General features: G+C 45.2%; 2 protein-coding genes across 2 annotated transcripts; one reads left to right on the plus strand and one right to left on the minus strand.

Annotated features, from left to right (window-relative positions):
- Window positions 1–2,064: 2,064 nt before the first annotated feature.
- PSMC3 (proteasome 26S subunit, ATPase 3) lies at window positions 2,065–10,147 on the plus strand. The gene is made up of 12 exons (XM_053260460.1): window positions 2,065–2,226; window positions 2,423–2,503; window positions 2,807–2,932; window positions 3,819–3,923; window positions 4,359–4,421; window positions 6,950–7,087; window positions 7,227–7,370; window positions 7,678–7,826; window positions 8,302–8,398; window positions 8,561–8,706; window positions 9,598–9,679; window positions 9,865–10,147. The coding sequence occupies exons 1-12, from the start codon at window positions 2,200–2,202 to the stop codon at window positions 9,973–9,975; spliced, it is 1,269 nt and encodes a 422-aa protein (XP_053116435.1). The 5' UTR covers window positions 2,065–2,199; the 3' UTR covers window positions 9,976–10,147.
- A 510-nt stretch (window positions 10,148–10,657) lies between these two features.
- On the minus strand, window positions 10,658–22,204 carry LOC128329602 (transmembrane protein 178B-like). Its single transcript, XM_053261138.1, has 4 exons — window positions 21,266–22,204; window positions 16,500–16,613; window positions 14,809–14,946; window positions 10,658–12,327 (listed from the first exon to the last, which is right to left on the minus strand). Exons 1-4 carry the CDS (start codon window positions 21,663–21,665, stop codon window positions 12,083–12,085), a joined length of 897 nt encoding a protein of 298 aa, XP_053117113.1. The 5' UTR covers window positions 21,666–22,204; the 3' UTR covers window positions 10,658–12,082.
- Between the last annotated feature and the right edge of the window lie 1,414 nt (window positions 22,205–23,618).

Here is a 23,618-nt window from a genome sequence, read left to right on the forward strand (position 1 = left end):
TGGACAAGTTAACTTGAACAGATACGAGGAGGCTGGAACAAATATTGTGAACAATGCTAAACAGTGGTGGGGAATATGTTTGATAGGGTGTTGGAGGTTTTGTTGTTTTCCAGAGACAAAATCATAAGACCTTGCAATGCTACTGATTTTTGCTGACATCTCAGACCAGCTCTTTCCAATTAGTAAATTGGGATAAAGGGAGAGGGGGATTAGGAAAAGGTCAATCTTTATTCTACACAGCCTATAGCCTAGAATGTGATACCACAAAATGAGAAACATCCTTGCCTAAATATTTTAAAAGGCTGCCTTTTTCATGTTACTACATGTAAACACAGAAGTTACATCATGGCGAGGACTTTACAGCTCTTTAAATGCCATGTTCCATAAAGACTGCAGTACATATGCAGTAAATTTACTGCAGTTAATCTAAGTAAATATGCCTAGACATACATTACACCTGGGGAAAGTAACTGCAAATCTTCTTTCCCCTAGCAATTGTAATGAAAAATTTGGAAGCAACTATCCTTATGTGACAACACTTGTTTATGATAAGTCATCTTAACTAATTGCTTGATAAACACAGACATATTGGTATTTTATTTCAGTCTCTAGCACAAAAAAAATCCACTAAAAGGAAAATACTCATTGTCTTGAGTAGATTTGAGCTGATGCAAATACAACACATGAATGGGAATTGAGCATCAGGTGTGTGAATTCTGAAAAGTACAAAGCTGCTAGCTATAACTGAATTTACTCATTCAGTAAATATCAAATTAAGTTGTCCCAAACACTTAAACAGTAACAGTTTAAGACAGAATGATTGCATATTATAAGCAATTTGTCATGTAGCTAGGGCAAGGTGGGTAAAAACAACTGGTTTGTATAATGGATAGAGAATGCATGTCCTAGTTGGTAGCACAGATACTCAACCATATAACATCCCCATATTGAAAACTAGGTAGAGGTTACAGTCATCCTGTATTCTGATAATCTCCATGTACTCCAATGGGGATGAAGATTTATATGGGCTTAAAATAAATATCTAAAAAAAGGCTTTAAAAGCCATCACCCACTCCATCTTTATTGGTGAAATATGATGTCACAGATACAGGGCTGAGGGCTCCACTGCAATACTACAGTTTTTATCAAGGTGAAAACAACAACATTAAAAAGATGCAGACAATTACTGTGCAGCTACACAATTATGTCGTGTAAACTCACTTCATTAATAATATCTTGGTATTAAATCACCTGAAATTGGGGTTTATTAAGCTTCCCCCCGACTTCCCGAGGAGTCACTGTAGCCCTTCTCCTTTCCCAATCTGTGAGCACCTCTCAAAAGTTTTCTATTTGAAAAAAAACGTAACAGAGGCAAGGGAAAATGAGACTGAATAGAGAACTTAAAGAGAGCGAGTCGGGAAAGACAGGAAAATAAGAGAAGGAAAAAGAAGGTGCCGTGCAAAGAATGGATGAGATTATCTTCCTTCCCGAACTATGGCTGAGGACTGAGACTTTCTCTCGTTTTTTTCTACTACTCTGCTCCTTATTAAACCCTCCTATTCCCAACCGCACGAAAACTTAGTTCCTGCTGCACATAATGTTTTCATACTGCCCCCATAATATGTACAGCTGCACATTAAAATAAATCCTGCCTGAAATCTTTGCACAGTCGTCTTAAAGAAAGGCAATAGCAACAGATATCCCACAAATACATACATCAGGTTGAAGCAAATGTCTAGTTAAACTGTCATCAACATCGCCCTCAAGAGAACGCGCGCGATTTACTTCTTTTTGCTGTAAGCTGAAGTTCCCAAGCTAAACCGGAAGGTAGGGGGAAATGTGCTACTCTAGCCTTTCTCTCTATGTTTCCAAGCCCTCCGAAGATTTCGGCGTTGCCCCACACTAAGATGGCGGTAGGGTGAGGGTCACACTATCACTTAATATTTAGAGCGGAGAAAGACCATCACGCAGCGAATATGAGCGGTCACATGACTCGGGAAAAATCCGCCTACTCCCACTAACTCGGCAGATTCGACAGTCCCGCTTTGCTCGCTGAGTTAAGGAAGGAAGACTTGGTGACTGAGGTCAAGGAGAAGTCTTCGATGCCCTGACGTCGAAAATCGTCGCCGGCGCTGTTTTCACACAAGCGTGTGAATCGGCAGCTGCGAACACTCAGCCTGCCTTATCTACAGAGGAAAGATGGCGTCGGTCTGGGATGAGGCGGAGGTAAGGAAACCGAGGAGTGGGTTGGTGGTTACAGTGAGGGGCAGTGGGGAGACGGGATACCTGGGTCCTCGTTGTTGTTACTGGTAGAAATTGTCTTATCAGCCCGCCCCATGAATCGCGCAGAAGGGCCATGGATGGTGTAGGGCCTGGGCAGATATCTCGTTGCCCCTTACCGTGACTGTGTGTTTCTCTATAGGATGGAATTGGTGAGGAGGTGTTGAAGATGTCCACAGAAGAGATTGTGCAGCGCACACGTCTGCTGGACAGTGAGATCAAGGTGAGGCTGGCTTAGCAGAGTGTGATGGCTCTAGTTTCCCATTTACCCTTTTCCTAGGCTCTGCATACAGTTTCTCTAATTGTGCCTCCACCCCCTTCAGGCCTTTCTAGCAAAAGCTTATATATCCTGTTTCCTGTGGCTTTATCTAAACCCGATTATGTTGCTGGTCTGTTTTCTCAACCGATTTGTTTCCTTTCCTACTAGTTGATCATATCTGGATCCACATAGACTCATTTATATTATCATGCTTTTAGTTTTTAAAACAATTTCTTCCTGAGATGTATGCTGTGAACTTCTTTACAGATCATGAAAAGTGAGGTGCTGAGAGTAACCCATGAGCTACAAGCCATGAAAGATAAGATCAAAGAGAACAGCGAGAAAATCAAAGTGAATAAAACTCTGCCATACCTTGTTTCCAATGTAATAGAGGTGAGTTTCTTGTGCTGATAGTAAAATCAGTGTCATTACCTTGAATATCTATCCTTAGTGTGTGGGAGATGTTCCTTCAGTATTTTGGGAGGTGGAGTTTGACTATTGGATTAGGGTGACAATGTCAAGTTGGCCATGCAAAAGGACAAAGAGAGAGTAGGTACAGGTGAGATAGTCAACAAGCTGGTCCAGTAAAAGATATTGCTTCTTTCCCCTTTTGCTATAAAGACTGTAGTTAATAACCTTTTCATGACTGCAAAGCCACTTTCTTGGCTGTTGGTGACGCAGTATAATTTCTTCATAAGACTTTTCTCTCTCTATCCCTGTGCTTTAATTTGCCTTAAAAACAGGGGTAATCATAAGGGAACCCACTGCAACCAGCAATCCACATATCTTGGCAAAGACTGCGGTCTGCATGTTTTGTTTGAATTTTAAATCAAGTGGCTTGTTCGCCTTATTTTAATTGGGGGGGGGGGATTCCAGAATAACTAGTTTTGTGAAAACTCCAAATAGTAGTTTTATCATTTGTCTATATTTTTATTTAAGCTTGTGTTGAAAGTTACTTTTTGGCTGTCTCCTATGGTTCTAATGCCTGGCACAATATTACCTGGCTGCTTCTGTGCCACAGATATCTTAATCTATCTACCCACTTCTCGCCATGAGATCTCTGCTTCCTCCTGCAAGTGGTAATATGCCTATTTGTGAGTGGTGGTCCAAGATCTTTTAAGAAGGGAGGCTAGCAGAAAGGACTCTGCATTAATAGTGCTTTGAATATTTAGTGGGTTTTCTCCCATTGCTGTGTATAACTATGAGCCAAGAATATCATATGTTTGTGGGATGTTTAACCAATGTGGCTGCACTCCTGATAGTCTCTTTGCACCTCTAGCTGCTGGATGTTGACCCCAATGACCAGGAAGAAGATGGAGCAAATATTGACCTTGATTCTCAAAGAAAGGGCAAATGTGCTGTGATCAAAACCTCTACCCGTCAGGTAAGAGCAGCATATTAAGAAAGTGCTGTCATTTTTATGAAGCTACCTTATACTGAATCAGATCTCTGGTCTATAGAGCAAAATATGGTCCAGTCGTTTGTATCCCAACTGGCAGCAGCATTCCAAAGTTGTGCTTTGAAGAATCCTTTTAAGTGGAGATGCCAGGGTTTTAATCTGGGACCTTCTGCATGCAAACATGTGCTCTGTCAGAGACCAGTGGCCCCTTTGCCTTCTGTCTGATTCAGTTAAATTCACACCATTAAAGGTATGGCCACTCTGTCCTTCTCAGGAGGCCTTGTCTGGGGTTTGAACCCAGGATGTCTCACACCTTGACTGAAAATTGTGTGCTTAAACCATAAAACCAGACACTGGAAGAATTCTGATGGGATCTGAGCCAAATACATTTTGTATCTTTCTTTCTTTTCCCCCCAACAGACTTACTTTCTACCTGTGATTGGGTTAGTTGATGCTGAGAAGCTAAAACCTGGGGATCTAGTGGTATGTATTTGTATTTTGCAGCAGTATGAGGAGCCACACATTTTTACCTGATATGTTTTCTAATAGCCACCTAGTGGCGCAGAGGGGAAATGACTTGAATAGTAAGCCAGAGGTTGACAGTTCGAATCCCCACTGGTATGTTTCCCAGACTATGGGAAACACCTATACCGGGCAGCAGTGATATAGAAAGATGCTGAAAGGCATCATCTCATACTGCACGGGAGATGGCAATGGTAAATCCTTCCTGTATTCTACCAAAGAAAAACCACAGGGCTCTGTGGGCGGCAGGAGTCAACATCGATTCAATGGCACACTTTACCTCACTTTATGTTTTCTAATAAACAAAATTACAGCAGATGCTTCAGAGAGCAATTTCCCATGAAAAGTGTACTGCATAGTAACTGAGCAGTCACTTGGCATCTTGATTTATTTACCATCTAAAGTAATGTTAATCCATTATTAATCAACTCTTTTTGTTAAGTTTTACATCTCCCCTGCAGTGCAGCAGAAGCATGTGTGAATGCTGATAGCCAGAGTTTGTTCATGGTAACGGATTGACATATTTGAACATATGAACGTATGATTGACATATTTGAACCTTTACTGAGCCAGACCATTGGTCTGTTTAGCCCACTGTTCTCTATGACTGGCAGCAGCTCTCCAGAGAAAGACCCAGCAGAGGTATTTCCCATCACCTGCTATCATGATCCTTTTAACTGGAGATCCTGGGGATTGAACCTGGGATGTTCTGAGCTATGGCACCTTTCCTCTTAGACATTTACATACACCTTGAGATCACTTCACAAAAAATTGCTGATGTTGCATTAAAGAATGTTGTGATGCATGTCTTTACTACTCCAATTCTGAATTTTGCATGCGATATAAAGGAATTGTTTTTCTTGGTTCATGCTTCAAACTAAGATTAAGATTTGGTTCCTTCACAGTGTAGTGGTGTGCACAGAACCATGGAGCTGCAGTCTGACGCCGGGGAGGGTTGGCTCTTTAAGGGCGAGGGAGGGTACGCTTACCCCTCCCGCAGCTTTTCCCCCGCCGGCATTCTGTTATTTTCCAGAACTAGCCAACCCGCACAGAGCATCTGTGTGCTCTTTGGGGCTGGCTGTTCCCTTCTCCCTTCTGCCCCACTCTCCCTCCATCCCTTCTGCCCCACACTCTTGCCTCTCTTCCCCTCCCTCTCACCCTACTCTCTCTTGCCCTCTCTCCCCTCTCCCTGCTCATCTCTCCTGCCCTCCCCCCTCCCTTCATTTTTAAAAGTTCTACTCCTCCCGGGCGCCGAACAGGAAAGTCCTGCCACCCGGATCCCTCCCACCCCTGTCTCCCATGGGCTCCTCCTGGCCTCGGCGGCCGGTCCCGGCGCCGCCTGGCCGAGAGCCGCCTCCACCGGTGGGCCCGCCACGCCAAGTGCTGCCTCCGCAGCCTGTCGTGCCCGCTGCCGCCGCTTGTCAGTCTTTGCAGCCGGCCACAGGCCAGCCACCTCTTCCTCCACCCCCACCTTCTGCCTCGGTATTGGGGCCCACCAGCCACCTCGGCTGGGCCCACCACTGCTTCGCCGCGGCCGGGCCAGGCCCTCAACCACCACCCCCCATCACCAGGCCGGGCCCACCAGCGGCCACGGCTCGCAGCTAGCCAATTCTCCTTCTCCTAGGTGTGCCAGCCAATCAGGTCCCTCCACAGTCCAGCCAATCAGCTGGGCTGCTGGGACGCATTTTCCATGGCACACCCAGGAGAAAAAAAAATATATATATATATCCATGGGGCGGCAGCGTACCTCCCTGCCACCCCTTCTCCCGTTGTTGGCCGGAAATGCGGAAGTATAGTCTGCGCATGCGCCCACCGCGCACATCACGCACGCACGCACATTGCCTGCATGATGTGCACATGCGATGTGTGTGGCGGTTGGGTGCAACAGCAGGTGCACGCGCAGACTATGCTTCCATGTTTCCAGCCAACAACGGGGAAGGCGCAGCAGGGAGGTATGCTGCTGCCCCATGGATTTTGGAAAATAACGGAGCGGCAGGAGGGGTCAGTGCTCCGTCCCCTGCGCTTAAAGAGTACCCCCCTCCCCAGCGTTAGACCGGCGGAACCACCGGTTCTTTGAACCGTTCAGAGGCCCATAAAGGGCCTCCGGACCAGTTCCATGCATATCCCTATTACAGAAGTCTCGTCTCTTCATTTTGTAACTGTTTGCCTTTTTAAATTAAGGAAAGAGTAATTTCTTGTTTCTGACATCCAAAATGATACCAGTGCAACAATGCCTGCCCAAAATTTTCTAATGCCCTGAAACAATACCTTTTAAGGTGAATTACCTTATTTCTCCAAGCTGCTGGTATCTTTTTCCCTCCCTACAGCTTCTTTTTTTAATACTGTGCCATGGGTCCCACAGTGTAGTTCATACATTCTTAGAGGTTTTGTGGAATAGTGGAATTGGGTCTGAAAAGAAGAGTGCAACCTGGATATTAAAAATAAGTTTCTAGAATAAAGAATGCTGAATTTTGGCTTTGTATCTACAGGGAGTGAACAAAGATTCTTACCTGATTCTGGAGACCTTGCCTACAGAGTACGACTCACGGGTGAAAGCCATGGAGGTGGATGAGAGGCCTACTGAACAGTACAGTGATATTGGAGGACTGGATAAACAGATCCAAGAGGTGAGAACCCAAGGTTGCTGTCTGCAAGAAATATTACACTCTGTGCATCTTTGTGACAGCCTGCTCTTTTTTGCTGTCCTTTTTATTAGAGGTTGACATTTCAAGGAGGTCTTCATTTTCTCTCTTTTTCTCTTGGCAGCTAGTAGAAGCCATTGTCCTGCCAATGAATCATAAAGAGAAATTTGAAAACCTGGGTATCCAGCCTCCTAAAGGGGTACTCATGTATGGACCCCCAGGAACAGGGAAGACCCTCTTAGCCAGAGCATGTGCTGCACAGACAAAGGTAAGGCATGTTTTTTCTGTTTGGTTTCCCAAATATCCAGATGCCTTTGTCTTCTGTCATGGAAGAGAGAGAGGAAGAGTTGGCATAGTTGTTTCATAGCTGAGTCCTCCATGCTAGAAATCCTGGTCATTTATTTAATATTGTATTTGCATAATTTTATTTCCAAGATCAGGCTTTTAAGCCATTGTACTTTATGACAGTTGAGACTGGATAAAAAATCTCGTGTATGCTTGATTTGGAGTACCACACATGTGCGGAACATGCACAGCCCTGCACATATATTGTTTTTCCCCCTGTCTGCCCCCAGGCTACATTCTTGAAACTGGCTGGCCCACAGCTGGTGCAGATGTTCATTGGAGATGGAGCCAAGTTGGTGCGTGACGCCTTTGCATTAGCCAAGGAGAAAGCACCATCCATCATATTTATTGACGAACTGGATGCCATTGGCACAAAAAGGTGGGACTCTTCTATAAGATTGGGGCTACATTTGTGCTTACCAAATAAAGTTGTGGCTTACTTAGGGGTTTCTCCAGGGAGGTTCATTCTTAAGCATTCATAGGATTTTCCCTGACTCTTCAAGGACATATGATGGACAAAGTGGGTCTTCCCATTACATGGGAAGGTTCATTATATGGCATGGAACCACTTCAGCAGACTGTATTAAAATCTTGGTTACCTCCAGCTGCCTTATATTTGCAGTCATAGTAGTTGATGTGGAATCAGACCATGGAAAAGTGACTTTTCCTATTGGCTACAGTGCTACAACAGTTATTTTGTTTTGAGATATAAACCACCTAGAGACGTGAATTGAGGCACTATATAGATGCTTAAAATAAATAATAATAATAAATGTTTCAATTGGATTTATATAGCAAAGAGTTTCTGCAGAAGATGGATTAAGAATCAAAACTGACTTCTCCCTTGATTCCAGATTTGACAGCGAGAAGGCTGGTGATCGAGAAGTACAGAGGACCATGTTGGAACTGCTGAACCAGCTTGATGGATTCCAACCCAACACACAAGTCAAGGTAATTTTTCCCTTGGTTTAGGAGTGCATGACAAGGAATGGTGCAGGTATTCCAGAATGACTTGAGAGGTCCCATTGATAAGGGAAGTCTGAATAGATGCAGCTGCATCTCAGAGTACAGAATCCTTTGCCTCGTCGTTTCAAAGTGCTCCCCCTTACTCAGGTGATTGCTGCAACCAACCGTGTGGATATCCTAGACCCTGCTCTACTCCGCTCAGGACGGCTGGATCGCAAGATTGAGTTCCCAATGCCCAATGAAGAGGCCAGAGCCAGGATTATGCAGATCCATTCACGCAAGATGAATGTCAGGTATTGGGAAAGGAAGGAAGTCCAGTTCATTTGCAGTGAGTGTGGATCTGTGTGCAGGCCACCATGGTGCAGTCTTTGTTCTCCAGGCCCCAACTGCAGTGGGCTCTAGATACAGTTGTAGTGGTACAGAATCAAGCTACAAGAGAATCTTGGTTTTTCCTCCCCCTCCCCCCCCCTTTTTTTTTAAAGCAAGTGGTTGAAAAAGATGTTCAGTCTTTAAAGGCAGGATTTTAGTATCCTACGTAACTTTTCTTCCTGGGACAAGCAAACCCACAAAAAATTATTTAACATCTTAAACAAAGTAAAACGAATCATGCAAAATAAGACAGGAAAAGTAAGTATGCCTTATTTGCTAGATTACAGAATTCACCTTCTCTTAATGCAGATTTATTTATTTGCCTCTCTTGCAGAGTGCACAGGCTCAGGAAGTCCTTAATTTACTGTTCTTTCCAGTAAAGGTATAGTGTGCCGTCAAGTTGATTTCGACTCCTGGCGCCCACAGAGCCCTGCAGTTTTCTTTGGTAGATACAGGAGGGGTTTACCAGTATGAGATGATGCCTTTCAGCATCTTCCTATATTGCTGTTGCCCGATACAGTACCAGCAGATATTCGAACCGGCAACCTTCTGCTTGTTAGTCAAGCATGTCCCCACTGCGCCACTGAAGGTGACATTCTTTCCAGTAGGGGGGGAGAGAGAGAGAGAGAGGGAGATCTCTCTCTCTCTCTCTCTCTCCCCCCCCCCTTTACTGGAAAGTGTCACCTTCAGTGGCGCAGTGGGGACATGCTTGACTAACAAGCAGAAGGTTAATATATTATATTTATATCATCTATATCTATATCTATATCGATATAGATATAGATATATTTATAGATAATTTTCTCTCTCTGCAGCCCTGATGTGAATTATGAAGAGTTGGCTCGTTGCACAGATGACTTCAATGGTGCACAGTGCAAGGCTGTGTGTGTGGAAGCGGTAAGTAAGCTTCGTCAAGTTGCTTCCTTGTTGGTAGCCACTGAGGAGACTGAAGGAACTCTCCTCATCAGTAGACATTGAATTGGGGAGAGCGCCTTCAGCATGACAGTGGTGGTTTACTGTGCCAAGTTATGTGATGCACAGCTAGGACGCTTCCTGATCTATGCTTTTTCTCATTGGGGCAGGGGATGATTGCCTTGAGGCATGGAGCCACGGAGCTCACTCATGAAGACTACATGGAAGGAATCTTGGAAGTCCAAGCCAAGAAGAAAGCTAATCTACAATATTATGCTTGATTATTGCATCAAAGCTGGGTATTAAGGCCTTGGTGGAGAGACCAGGATCAAAACAGTTGAAATGGAACTGTCTTACTTTCTTTTACTTAATGGAATGGGAAGAAAAAATAATAATAAAGGGTTCACCTTGCCTAAGGCAGCTGTTACATGGCTCCAGGGTGAACAAAAAGAACTTCTGCAGACAGTGTCCTTATGCATATATGAGTCCTACCTGTTAATTCCTTTTAAATGTCCCAAGCTGGCAAAAGAAGCCCAAACTCCTCATGCCCTGCTTGTGTGGGTTGAAGGCTGTGAAGGCAATGGCCACTATCCATAGTGCTGTAGTTTCTTGCTGTGTATATGTTAAAGCTACTTCTAGAAGACGTGTGTATTGGAGACATATATACCAAACTAACTTGCTCCCTGGAAGAAAGGTTGGATCAATCAGCCTGTTTTGATCTTTGGTACCAGTCTGGCTTTCACTTTGCGATAAACTTCCCTACATTCATAGTAGACTTTCTATTTGGGAGGTGAGAAGGGGACTGTTAGAAATGATGAGCAGAGACTGGATGATAGGAGATTTCACTCATTTCTGCAAAGGTTGAGGGACAGGGTTTCTGAGTCATCTGTGACTTGCACAAGCATAGGACATTAATTGAGTTCTTGGCCTTCTGTCTCTCTGTAGCAGAGAACTTCCACTCTCTCATTCTATAACCAAGCCTTTAATTTTAATGCCTGTTGAGACTTACATCTTCCATTTAAAAATCACACTTTCCATTGACATTGACATTCTATTGACTTTTGACTTTCCATTCCATTGACACTGACTTTAGCACTGAGTAATTAATTACATGCCACTTAAAAATACAATGTAAACAGCCCTCCAAAAAAGGCTTCTGTGCAGTCTTTTTAGGGAGGCATAAAAGGAGTACAGTGAGGAAAGACCAGCACTCCTCCTCAGCACCATTGTTGATGATGTTCCTGAGTTGGCCCCTGCTCTTATTCATCTGCATACTGAGCCCCTTCAACAAGGAGAGCTTCCTTTTCTGTTAGTAATAAGAAAATGCCACCAAGGGGCTGTTGGGTTTTGTAGTTTCTGTGCTCATCTTGAATACTCGTTTTCCAAGTAATGAGAAAATCTGTACTTTTTGCATTTAATCTGGAAGGAGTTGAGACAGGCTACAAGTCTCATTTTCCTATCACAGCAGTTGCTATGACTACATTATTCCTAGACAGCAGCTTGCTTTCTGTGCTCAGCTAGAAATGTGTGATGGTATTTTTTAAATGAACATATCTCCACATGAAGAGCAGGCATGTCATAAGCAAATAATCTGGTTAGGTTCATTCTCTCTCACACACACTATCTGTAAGCTTGAGTCACTGAATGTTTTGATAACTTCCTATCCCTAGCTGCGTCCTGCTCCCTTGTGGGAGAATTCTTGATGCATCTGAAGTCCACTTTGTAATGCAGTTTCCCTTAGTTTCCTACACATTATCCCCGAAATTACTTTGTGAGCTACTGCTATATGTAGTTGGCTTTCAGAATTGACAAGTTTCAGATACTGTGTGGTCCAGAGGAATTTTCTAGCCTCCCTGTCTTAATATCTAGACCTCTAGCTGGTCTCAAAAGTTGACTAACTGTTATAGGCAATGTTAAGCCTGCAACAGCAGAGTGTATCTGCCACAGAGAAGAATCAATACTGAGGCTGGATGGATTTCCCTTTAGCTTCACCTTTGACCTGGCACTCAAGAGGTCCTGGAAAGATAGAGAGAGAGACACACACACACCTGCCCCCCAGCCACAGGACACCAAAGGGAATTCACAGTGGCTTTTGATTCCGCTTAATGGTTCACAGATCCTACAGCAACACACCCTATTTAACAGAAAGCTTTCCTTTCAAGAAACCAGGAACAAGAATGAATCCTGGCTGGTTTCATCGGAGACAGGCAGGCTGAAGAATCAAAGGGTGGTATTTCCCCCTGCCCTTTCTCAAAGCAATTGAATCCCTTCGTTTGTTCCACAGTGGAAACCACCTTGCTTCATTAACCTCAGATGCCCATGCTGCATTGGTGGTAACCTACTGCTGGAGCTCAACTGTCCTCACTAGAGTCTCTTGCGCTCTTCTCATCACACAGCACCATTTTCCTGTCTGGGTTTCTGTACAACAGTCCGAGGAGTGTTGAGAGAGGGGGCCAATGTGCATAAGAATCCTGCCAGAAGCGTCAGTCCCAGGCCTCCCCAAGCACAGAACATGGACCAGCCATAGCCATGACTGATGTCCTCTGGTAACCCATAGACATAGCGAGGGTAACGAGAGAGCTCAAAGTTTATCCCAGCCACACACGTGCAAAGGGAGATGATGCAGCATGTACCTGGGGAAGAGGAGGAGAAGAAAAAAATAGAAGAGTAAATGAGACTAATGGCTCATGTTAGACGTATCTCCTCTCCCGGGCATATTTTCTGGAAGATGGGAAATGCAGAAATGAAATTCAATGGCACAGTTTGCCCACTACTTTTAAATCTTACTCAGTCTTACTTTCTGTTCCATTAGCCTTTTTTCCTCACCTTTCCTTGGCATGCTGCTGTCCAACCTGATCACTGCTTTCATAGGGCTTTTGTTTTGTTTTTTCTCTTTTCTTGCTGTTTGATCTCTACAGGAAAAATCTGTTTGGGAATCTTTCTCCTATTGTTTCCCCTCCTTCAACTGATTTCATTTAAAGTAAAGCTTTAACTTTCCAAGTTATACAAAACGCCTCAATATTTCTGGCTTTGTTCATTTATTCCTTCATACCTACAGTGTATATTACCTGCTGCTCATCTAGAAGTGTCAAAGGGAAAAGAGATGACATCTTACACAACAAGACTATGTTGTTTACATCCATTGGTATATTTTCATGAGAAGCCACAGGTGGCTGCTTGAACATGATAATCAAACACTACCCTCAAATTACTGGAGTTGTGGTACTGAAATGCCCCTTGATAGACAAGGACTACTGCCATCATGGATCTACAAAGGCACAGATCTTTTGGAAATCTCAAGCTTGCTTCTTTTGGTGAACAAGACACTAGCATAGCTGGTATCCTGAGGTGGTCCTAACCTTCTGTCTCCGGGGCCACACAGAGATGATTGGTGAATCAGTTTTACTCCTGCCTCATCAATTAACTACCACACTATAGCTCCAGCTGTACAATTCCTAAGGAACAGATAATGTTGAATGTGAGTTTTGTTGACGCAGCGTAGTTTGCTTTCAAATTAATCTCCAGTTATGTTAACAAGAACTATTACAGTTTGAGCTGTTTTGTCTGGAAGGTCTGAGAAGTCATAGATACTCAAATCCACATTAGTACAGGATTTAGATTTCCCAAAATAACTTTCTTCATTATTGCTTTGGCCCTGGATGGTTTTGTTCTACAGGGAGACGCACGTGATCTGTTTGTCACCTGTGAGCCAATTCACATATTTGAATAGCCTAGGATTCACCACCACCACCACCACCACCACATGATTCTTCCCATATGGAGAAACCCCAGTGAAAGCCAGAACAGACACCTACAATCATGACAGCCAAGTTTGCAATCTCTACAATTACAGGAAAGATTGTGGGTTTTCTTCATGTACAATTTTCATGACACTGAGGTTTCTACACATGAGCCTATCCATGTAGGGAACTGCATGGAGGACAGAGTGTGAGCAGTTTGCATGTGTTAGTTTTACTCCTGTTTGGAAAGTTGCCCAGCCACTTTTTCCTTAACAGCTGTTTGATTTGTGATAGATTTTATCTCTGTGCTGTAAAAAAAAAGCTTCATCTGCTAATCCCTGCATTTCGAGCTGTTGCTTAAGAAGACACAGCTACAGGAGCTGGTTGCAACCCTACTTGAAACGAAGACGTCTACAGCCGTTATACTGTAATGCAGATACTACCACAGGGGAAGAAAAGGCCTGCCTCTAGCAACAGAACCCTCTGCATTGCCCTCTTCACATCCCCTGTGAAGCTGTTTTGATCTGGGTAACTGCAAGCACAGCAGAGGTGAATGGCAGAGCTGGTAAACACCATGATCTAACTAGCACAAGATTGATTTCTAGCTTTTTTGTTACTTAAACATTTCAAATTCTAGTTGGTCCAAATAGCAGTATTACCTGTTCTCTGCTCCTTGTCCTGTGAGATCAGTGCTGCCACTCAGGCTTTGATTCATTATATATAGTAAGAACATAAGAACAGCCCTACTGGATCAGGCCGAAGGCCAATCTAGTCCAGCATCCTGTTTCATACAGTGGCCTACCAGATGCCTCCGAGAAGCCCACAGGCAGGGAGAGAAGGCTTGCCCTCTCCTGCTGTGGCTCCCCTGCAACTGATATTTAGAGGCATCTTGCCTCTGAGGCTGGAGGTGGCCTATAGCCACCAGACTAATAGCCATTGATAACCTGTCCTCCATCCATGTGTCTTAGCCCCTTTTAAAGCAAGTGGCCTTCACCACATCCCAAGGCAAAAAATTCCATTGATTAATTATGTGTGGCGTGAAAAAGTACTTCCTTTTATTGGTCCTAAAATTCCTGGCCAGTTTTGTGAGGTGTTGTGAAAGAGGGAGAAAAATTTCTCTCTGTCCTCTTTTCCATACATAATTTTATACACTTTGATCAGGTTTCCATGTAGTCTCCTCTTTTCCAAACTAAAAAGCCCCAAATGCTGTAGCCTTGCCTCATAAGGAAGGTGCTCCAGACTTGGCTGCTCTCTTCTGCACCTTTTCCAGCTCTATAATGTCCCTATTACGGTGACCAGATACCAAAATGTGCACAATACCAAATGCATTTGCTCAGAAAACAGCTCTCAGACTAACGGAAAAAGAACTCTCACCTCCCATAAGGAAGAGCAGTCCAGCTACATACTGCATGAGCTCATGCTCTTTACAGCAGCCCAGCATGCCAATGATCCATCCAAACAGAATGATGGAAACCGCCATACCAATGAAGCCAGCTGTCATTCTCCGCAGATCTAAGGCGGGGTGTTGGTAGAAGACGGACAAAGGAAGAGAAAGAGAAAGTCCATGAAGAGTTATCTGGGGACTCTCGAGGAAGGAAGAGGGAAAGCCTTGCATTTGCACAGATGAGAATGGGAATGCTCTGAACTTGTGAGATCTTATGAAGCATTTAAGAAGGCAGAGACTGAGTCAGCACTTCCTAAACATATCAGCTTACATACAGTGTCACAGAGTGCCACCCAGGGAAGGAGCGGGGTGCGCACACACTGGCTCTGTGAGAGTGCAAACTGCATTCTACCGAGCTTAGAGAGCCTCTGTGACTTCTGTGTCAGAGACTTCAGCAGCCCTGCTCCCACTGAGAATAATGGGAAGCTCACTGCTACAGCAATGATGCAATGGTTAGTAGTGATAGAGCCTCTCTGAACTCAGCAGGAGCAATTACATAGTTTGAAGAGGCATGGAACGAGTGCATGTGCCCCGCTCTTGGCACTGACAGGGCACTACACTATACGAGTCTCCTTTGATGACTGAACCAGTCATCACTTCAGAAAACTGGGCCAGATTGTAGAAATCTACTGTGTTGGATGGTACTGGCAAATGTTCACACTGCACCATATTTAAAATTATTATTATTCATGACGCTCTGGCCGAAAGCACATGAACGGGCATCTCTTTGAATGTCCAGGCCATCAGGCTGTTTTGTGACCAGAGACATGATCTACTCTGAGGCTACACAGTTTGTTAACTTGTTATGGTGTTAACACTGTTATAGGTGCAAGCTAGGTTCTGACAAATGTCCTTCAAGAATTCAGGAAAGTAGCACAGAAAATGAAAATGGCAGAGGGTGAAAGGGGGTTGAGTGCAAAAGCTTAATGAGTTGGTAGGGCTCAACTGGGTTTGTGACAGTGAAAGAGAAAGGAAATTGGTAACCAAAATATAAGAATATTAAGTGACCAGGAAGAGATGCCTTCTGGGATGTCAGCTGCTGGATGATAGTGCTGAGCCAAGTAAGATGTGCTGAGCACAAATGGCAGAAAATCCCAAATAAAACTACATAGGCCTAAGAATTTATCACAGGCCATGATGCTGGTGCAGCTCAGAGGTCAGAATAGCCCCCAAGCCATACCACCACTCCAATAATATCTTGATCATGTTCTAGATGGCATGAATTGGTGGGGATTGCAGGTAGATATAATTTTCCTGATACATTGCCCAGTTTAACTATATCTACCCTGCAGTCATCTTTTCCCCATCAGTACATGCAATCTAGAACATGATCAAGATATTATTGGAGTGGTGGTCTTGAGGCCTATTCTAACCCCTGATCTGCATAGACCTTGACCTCTTCTGACTATGTTTACATGATTAACCATGTCACAGCTTTCCTTCTATATAATCAACTCAGATTTTCCAGAATTGGCCGTTGCTCTATTTTAGCATTTTCTCTTTGCCTCTGACCCTTTCCAGATCAATAATTTTTCAGAAGAGAATGTACAAGTGATTCTCCTGAAGTTCTGTTCTAGCAGTCCAGATACGTGGATGTTCAGCAAGCCCTTGAGATACTTACGGAGGGCGTGCCACTCATCTTGGCGGATTGTGTTGGTAATATTAACAGGCAAGTTGCGTGGCAGAGAAGATGAGGTGTAGTGATACTTCACAGCTGTGCAACGCTGAATGACTCCTGAAAGAGACAAAAAGCAACATCCAAATGGAGACATCATATCTGAAGCTGGACTTCAGTGATGTTATTCTCCTTTTATTGTTGGCTAAACCATATTAAGTGATGGGATACACTTCAGTGGTGATGTTTTCCTTTTACTGTTGGCTAAACCATATTAAGCCCCTCCCACATTTGGTGTACTGCAGTGGTTAAGAGACTGAGCCATGAACCAAGACGTCACTGGATCTCACCTGTGCCATCCTGGATCTCACCTGTGCAAACCACTGCCTCTCAACCTCAGCCCTCCATTTGAGATATGGGGATAACAATCGTGATCTGCCTTATGGGTTGCTGTAAGGATTGCAACAGGATAATGTATGGAAAGCATGAAAGGGGTATATAAATGCTAAGTGCTCTTTTTATTGCAGCACTGTATCCCATAAATAGGATCAACGGTAATGTACAATTTGTATATCACCGTTGTTCCCATTTATGGGAAGTTTACCAAAAAAAAAAAAAAGCTTGGAGAGCCTCTTGCCTCAAAAAATATAGCTCGATGAAATTGCAAAGAACATTTTGAATGAAGTTATAATCTCATTGTTGAGGTCTCTTGAATCACTGGCTGACATACCACGCAAGAGAGCACGGGCAGCTAGGTCACCACCCATGCTCCTCTGTGTGTGTGTAAGCACTGCCAATGGGCAGCAGTCTTCATCATAAAGCTCAGTGAACACAGTTGCCACTGTTTGTAACTACTGGCACAAGGCAATTTGTCTACAGAACATAAAGTTATCATAATTACATTAAAATAGTAAAGTAGTATTTAATCATGTATAGTATTAAATCACATGCGAGGAATGGTTTGGATGCTCCCCATCATGTGAATAGGAATATGTGGTACAGCATACTGGGAGGCAGGGTGGGCCATGCATGCTCACATTCCTTATAATGTGTCAATGGGACTTGTTCACACATACCATCTAAACTAGGGGTAGCCTCCTCTCTGGCAAGGCATTCTGTGTGTGCCTTCACATTTAATTCAGAAAACAAATGAGCCATCAGAAGTTTGGGGAACAGTACTCTAATAACAACACAAGAAGGTATACACAGGAGCTCCTCTGCTTTGAATGAGTTGTCTTCTTAATTATGGCAAAAGTTACATGACTACATATTAGGACAAGGGATTCTGAAGACATATTGGCCTGTCCTGCCTGCCTGCCTGCCTGCCTGCCTTCCTGCCTTCCAGTCTGTGGCACAGAGGAACCTAAGTAGAGATGTGGGCCACAATCCAACAGAAGCACATTTAAGGCTGCTGCATTTTATGGACCTAAGCACACCTAACTCTGTGATGAATTGCAACACTATTGTCTGGCAGGAATTAAATGTTGGCAAAACCTCAAAAATGAGCACACACTCTTAAAAGTGATGCTTAGAGAGCAAGAAAGCGAATCTGTTTTAAATCCCTCTGGCAACGTCAATGGTAACTGAAAGCTTTTGGCAAGAGGGGAGGAGGGAAAGAGACAGAAAATAGCATGATGCACTAGAATACCAATTAATAAAATGAAATAAATAAGCTGCCTTTTAGTGGAATAAAATCACATGGAAACACAAAAATGCAGAAAAAGGATCCTAGTGGATTAAGTGCAGAAAGCAGCTAATTGTTTTGTAATGGATTCTGTAAACAGGAGCCACAACTATCTCTTACACATGACACAGAGTTAGAAATGGAAGGTCAGCAGCATGTTGAGAGAACAATATATGTGTGTTGGTGATCAAAAGACGTTTGAAGCTAAAACTCAACTTTAAATGATCACCTACACATCTCTACATCCTTGATCATTATGAATAATATATTCCAAGCAGCTATTTCTGTAATCCATATTTTTTATTAAAAAGTATCCTGTTGGAACTCCACCATCTCTGCTGCTAATTTCCATGGCTTAACCACTCTTGGATGGAAGACTGTGCTTGACACTGAAGGAACTAGCTTGGGACTTCTTAAGATGCCTGCAGTAGAACACTATGTAATTCATGTTTATGATCCACTCTACCTTGTCACAATTTCCACATCCATTACACGTTACAGAAATCCTTAGGGAAAGGCATGTGCTTCCAGTACTACAAAACAGATGTTTTACGTTTCCAGCCTTAGCTTTGTGTGTCTATGATGTAGCATAATGAAGACAATGGATGCTTAATGATAGCACCAACAGCTGCTTTCTATATCCATCTCCTGGGCACATGTCAAGAATATCAGTTTTGTTTCTTAGCCACACCAGAAGGTGGCACACCAGAGACCAGCCACCAAAAAGGTTTAGCATAAGTATCAGAAGTACCATTGCGACAGTGACCTGCAGCCAGATATGGAATAGTCAGATGGTAATAGTGGCACCCCACCCTGACTGTCAATCAGGTTTGTCACTCAGGTGTGCCATGTGCCACCAATGACATGGCAACTGGTTTCTGTTCTTAAAATGCAGCTCATATCACTGAACAATTGAGAAGCTTTCCTTCAGCACAATCCCATACCAACAGGTATAGACAGTGCAGACCACCCTGGCCACACAAATTGTCCCCATCACTCATGTGAACAGATGAAAGACACGGGATGGACTATTGCTCAGTGGGAGAGCATTTTCTTTGCATGCAGAAGGTCCCAGGTTACTTAGGAACATAGGAAACTGCTTTATGTCAGAACATTGGTCCATCCAGCTCAGTATTGTCTACACTGAGTGGCAGTGGTTCTCCAAGGTTTCAGGCAGGATTCTCTCCCAGCTCAATCTGGAGATAGGAACATAGGAAGTTGCCATATACCGAGTCAGACCCACTAGTCCATCTCGCTCAGTATTGTCTACACAGACTGGCAGCGGCTTCTCCAAGGTTGCCAGCAGGAATTTCACTCAGCCCTATCTTGGAGATGCCAGGGATGGAACTTGGAACCTTCTGCATGGAGGCATGCAGATGTTCTTCCCAGAGCAGCTCCATCCCCTAAGGGGAATATCTCACTGTGCTCACATGTAGCCTCCCATTCAAATGCAACCAGGGCAGACCCTGCTTAACAAAGAGGACAAGTCATGCGTGTTACCACAAGACCAGCTCTCCTCCCCAGGGAGGAGAGATGCCAGGGAGTGAACCTGGAACCTTCTGCATTCAAGCATGCAGATGTTCTTCCACTGAGCTTTTGTCCCATTCCCCTAAGGGGAATATCTTACAGCAAACTGTGCTCACATATAGCCACCCATTCAAAAGCAAACCAGGACATACCCTGCTTAGCAAAGGAGATAATTCATGCTTGCTAATGCAAGACCAGCTGTCCTCCCATCTCGAAGTAGGGCTGGGACAGACTGCTGCCTGAAACTTTGGAGAGCTGCTGCCAGTCAGTGTAGACCAAGGTTGCACAACTCAAATGCCCTGGTGGGCCAGAACCACCCACAACTTGGCGTGTAGGGACCGAGGTCAATTTTAAGTGCATTATTACATTTTTAAAAAATTAAAAATTGTGGATCTATTCCCCTGTCAAGGAACTCTTAGTTTTATTTTAACCAAGGATAGTGGCCAGAAAATAGATCCTGTACCTGCTCAATCAGTGGGCCCCCCTGGAATGCATGCCAGCCCCAAACAAATGCCAAGTCCTCTCCTCTCCCTAAATCACTTTCAGGCTCCAATCCTAGGCATGGTTACATGGGAGTAAGCCTCACTGGGTACACCATGGAACACATTTTTGTAAGCCATGCATTAGATGGTTCTATAAGGCCATTTCCAGCTCCTGTGTTGCTGTGGGATACCTGGGGGCCAGTAAAATAGTCCCCGAGGGCCAGATCAGGCCCCCAGGCCTTATATTGTGCAGGCCTGGTGTAGACAACGCTGAACTAGATAGACCAATGGTCTGGCTCAGTATAAGGCAGCGTCCTCCTGTGTTCCTATGTACAGATTCTGCTTTATTAACAAAGGACCTTTAGATTCAAGAACTGTGCACGCAATATTTTGGAAGATCATGTTGTGGAAGATCATGTTGTGGAAGATCATATTGTGATCTTCCATATGCATGATGCAAGATCATACTATGTCAATCCGCTGATTACCGAACTGATCACCAGTAATTTCCATACTAACGGCAGCACTTTTTCCAACTGCTGTCATCACAGAAATCGCTGCCAGCGTATCCTTAAATTATTCATGGAAATGTGCACAAGGGACAGTTGGGGCAATCCAGATATAGAAGGCATTGTGGGTTCTAAGGCTAAGCTGTAGAAATATGGAATGAGAGATCCTGGGAGAGGATGCGAAAAACGAAGCATGAAAAGTCCGTTCTAGCTTCAGCTCCTGTTGAGCCTTCAAGGCCCTTGGTTACCTGCTGCACCTCGTTAGGAGGACGGGGAGGACGGACGATGAGACTGTACCCTAAAATAAATGGCTGGGAATCGTTCTCTCCGCGCAGGCAGGCTCAACAGCTAGAGAGGAGCAGAAGAAGGGCTTCTTGGGGGCCTCTCTCTTCACGAATGGGGTGGGGAAGGGAGCTCTGCGCGTTCAGCACCTTGGACAGCGGCATCCCCAACGCGCCCCTAAAGGGCTCGCAGAAGGGACAGCGCGCCCAAGCCCCCGACTCCCCGCCGTCCCCAGCCCGCTCTGCCCTGCATGAGGAGCAGCCGCTCCCTCCGTCCCTCCCCGCGCACCTTTCCGGATGAGCTCCTCGCTGTCAGGCTCGAAGCCCGCGCGGTGGCAGCGCCGCCAAAGGCCGGACACGGTGGAGTTGAAGTGGCGGCCGCAGTGCGATTCCAGGACGAGGGCGGCAGCCGCAGCCGCGGGGAGCGCAGCGGGCGACTGGGTCTGTCCGGGCAGCAGGGCCCGCGGCGGGCGGGCGCGGAGGGGCAGGTGCGGGCTGGGTGCCGACATGGAGCCCGGCGGGTCGTTGTTGGCGTTGCGCTTGTGGCCGAAGCCCCGGCAGCGCTCGCGGTGCCGCCGCGCGTCCGTCTCGTACCAGGAATCGGTGCCGATGGCCACGGTCAGCAGGGCGAGGGCGGCGGCGGCCAGCAGCAGCCCCGAGCAGCTCAGCGCCTGAGCTGCGGCCGCCATCTTCCCCGCGCCGCCGCCGCCGCTGCTCCCCCTGCAGCCCGGCCGGGGGGCCGCAGCCCCGCGCCGCCCGCCGCAGGCGGCCCTCGTGGCTCGAGAGGGACGCCAGGCCGGGGGACCGGACGGACGCGACGGGACAGGCTCGGCACCAGCCGTCTCCAGGAGAGGAAGGCCGCGCCCTCGGGCCGCAGCTGCTCCTGAGCCGGGCGGGCCTTCTGGGGGCTGCTTGACTTTGGCGGCGGCTTGCACAGAGCCAAGGGAAACTTAAGAGCTCACGTTCGTTCTAGCTGGATTCGAAGAGAGCGAGGCGAGACCCTGGTTGCACTCCCAAACGGTGTTTAATATCAGGACTCGAACTGGAGCGCGTCGGCAGCAATAAGAGAGAGGAGCCTGCTGCTATTCATCTCCTTCGCCACCCACCCCGCCTTACCAGCTGTGAGATTACTGACGACGAGAGTTTCAGAGCAGAAGGCCGAGCCTGAGAGCAAGGCTGGCTTGAGTGCTGCAGCACGGTTCGTTTTAGCGCACTCTCTCCTGCTAGGCCTGGCCAGAAGGGCTCATGGGAACCTATCTGAAGAAGCTGCCTTATAGTGAGATGGGCCACTGGTCCATGCATGCACACTGTTGCCATGTGCTCTGACTGGTAGTGGGTGGTGCTTAAGGTTCTCTGGCAGAGGCCTTTCCTAACCCTCCTGATCAGGATCCTAATTGGCAATGTCTAGAATTCAGTCTGAGACCTTCTGCATGCAAAGTAGCGGCACCATCACTGAATAATAGTGATCCCCTTCCGTTTTGTACAGCATTTTCAAACATATATAGCAGCTGGTCCGGCACTGCAGGTAGGACTAACGCACCCCTAAACCCCACACCACCATGGCCCTGATCGTCAAGGTGGCCAATCTGGCTGCTGTTGGCTTTTTTAAAAAACCACATCGGAAGAACTAATGGTTCTTTCAATATCTCATGCAGTTTGGACGTAAGAATATCTCTCCTAGCACCCTGCATCAGCACACAATTGATAGAGCCCCTGGTGGCGCAGTGGTAAAGCTGCCGCCCTGTAACCAGAAGGTTACAAGTTCGATCCTGACCAGGGGCTCAAGGTTGACTCAGCCTTCCAGCCTTCCGAGGTCAGTAAAATGAGTACCCAGAATGTTGGGGGGCAATATGCTAAATCATTGTAAACTGCTTAGAGAGCTTCCAGCTATAGAGCGGTATATAAATGTAAGTAAGCTATAAAGAGGGCACTCTCAAGGCATTCTTATCACTGCAAAGGAGAGGTGATGGTTTCATGAGTATGTTGGCCAAACTGTCAGGAACTAGCACTCTGGGGTCAAAAGAATGATAGGATTAGTTTTCTTTGTAACAGGGATATGGCTCCAGGTAATGGAATCCTGGCCCCATTTAGGATAGATGATGCACACTAAATGACAGCATACTTAAGAAGTGCTTGGGACCTCTCCAAAAGAATATTATAAGTGCAAAGAGATGAGTTTTTAAATAGATGTTTGTTTTCTCTGTTCAATATGTTACTGAATTATCTCCTTAATGACTTAAGCCTTTGCATTTAAAAAGACTGAATTAATTAATTAATTAATTAATTAATCTGTGTATCTTAGAGTTGATTTCCACATCTTAGAGCAAGCCCCTTGTGATTTTTCTAGACTGGGGGACTTCCAATCTAGGTTCAACACAAGCACATCTGGTGAAGCCATCAACTGGTGCTGATATATTAAATACCATCACGTGGATTTATTCTCACTGTTTTGTTAGTTGACATACAAGATCAAAGTCAAAGACAACACTTTTCAACTATCTGAGGACTATCTTATAGAGGAGGGCAAGGACTTCTTCTTCAACTACGACTCTGAATATGTATTGAACTTTTTCAACAGTTCTCAAAGTAGTTTACATAGAAAAAGAAATAAGATGGTTCCCTGTCCCCAAAGGGCTTACAAT

The sequence above is a fragment of the Hemicordylus capensis genome, chromosome 1, assembly GCF_027244095.1.
Source record: "Hemicordylus capensis ecotype Gifberg chromosome 1, rHemCap1.1.pri, whole genome shotgun sequence".
Taxonomy (NCBI): domain Eukaryota; kingdom Metazoa; phylum Chordata; class Lepidosauria; order Squamata; family Cordylidae; genus Hemicordylus; species Hemicordylus capensis.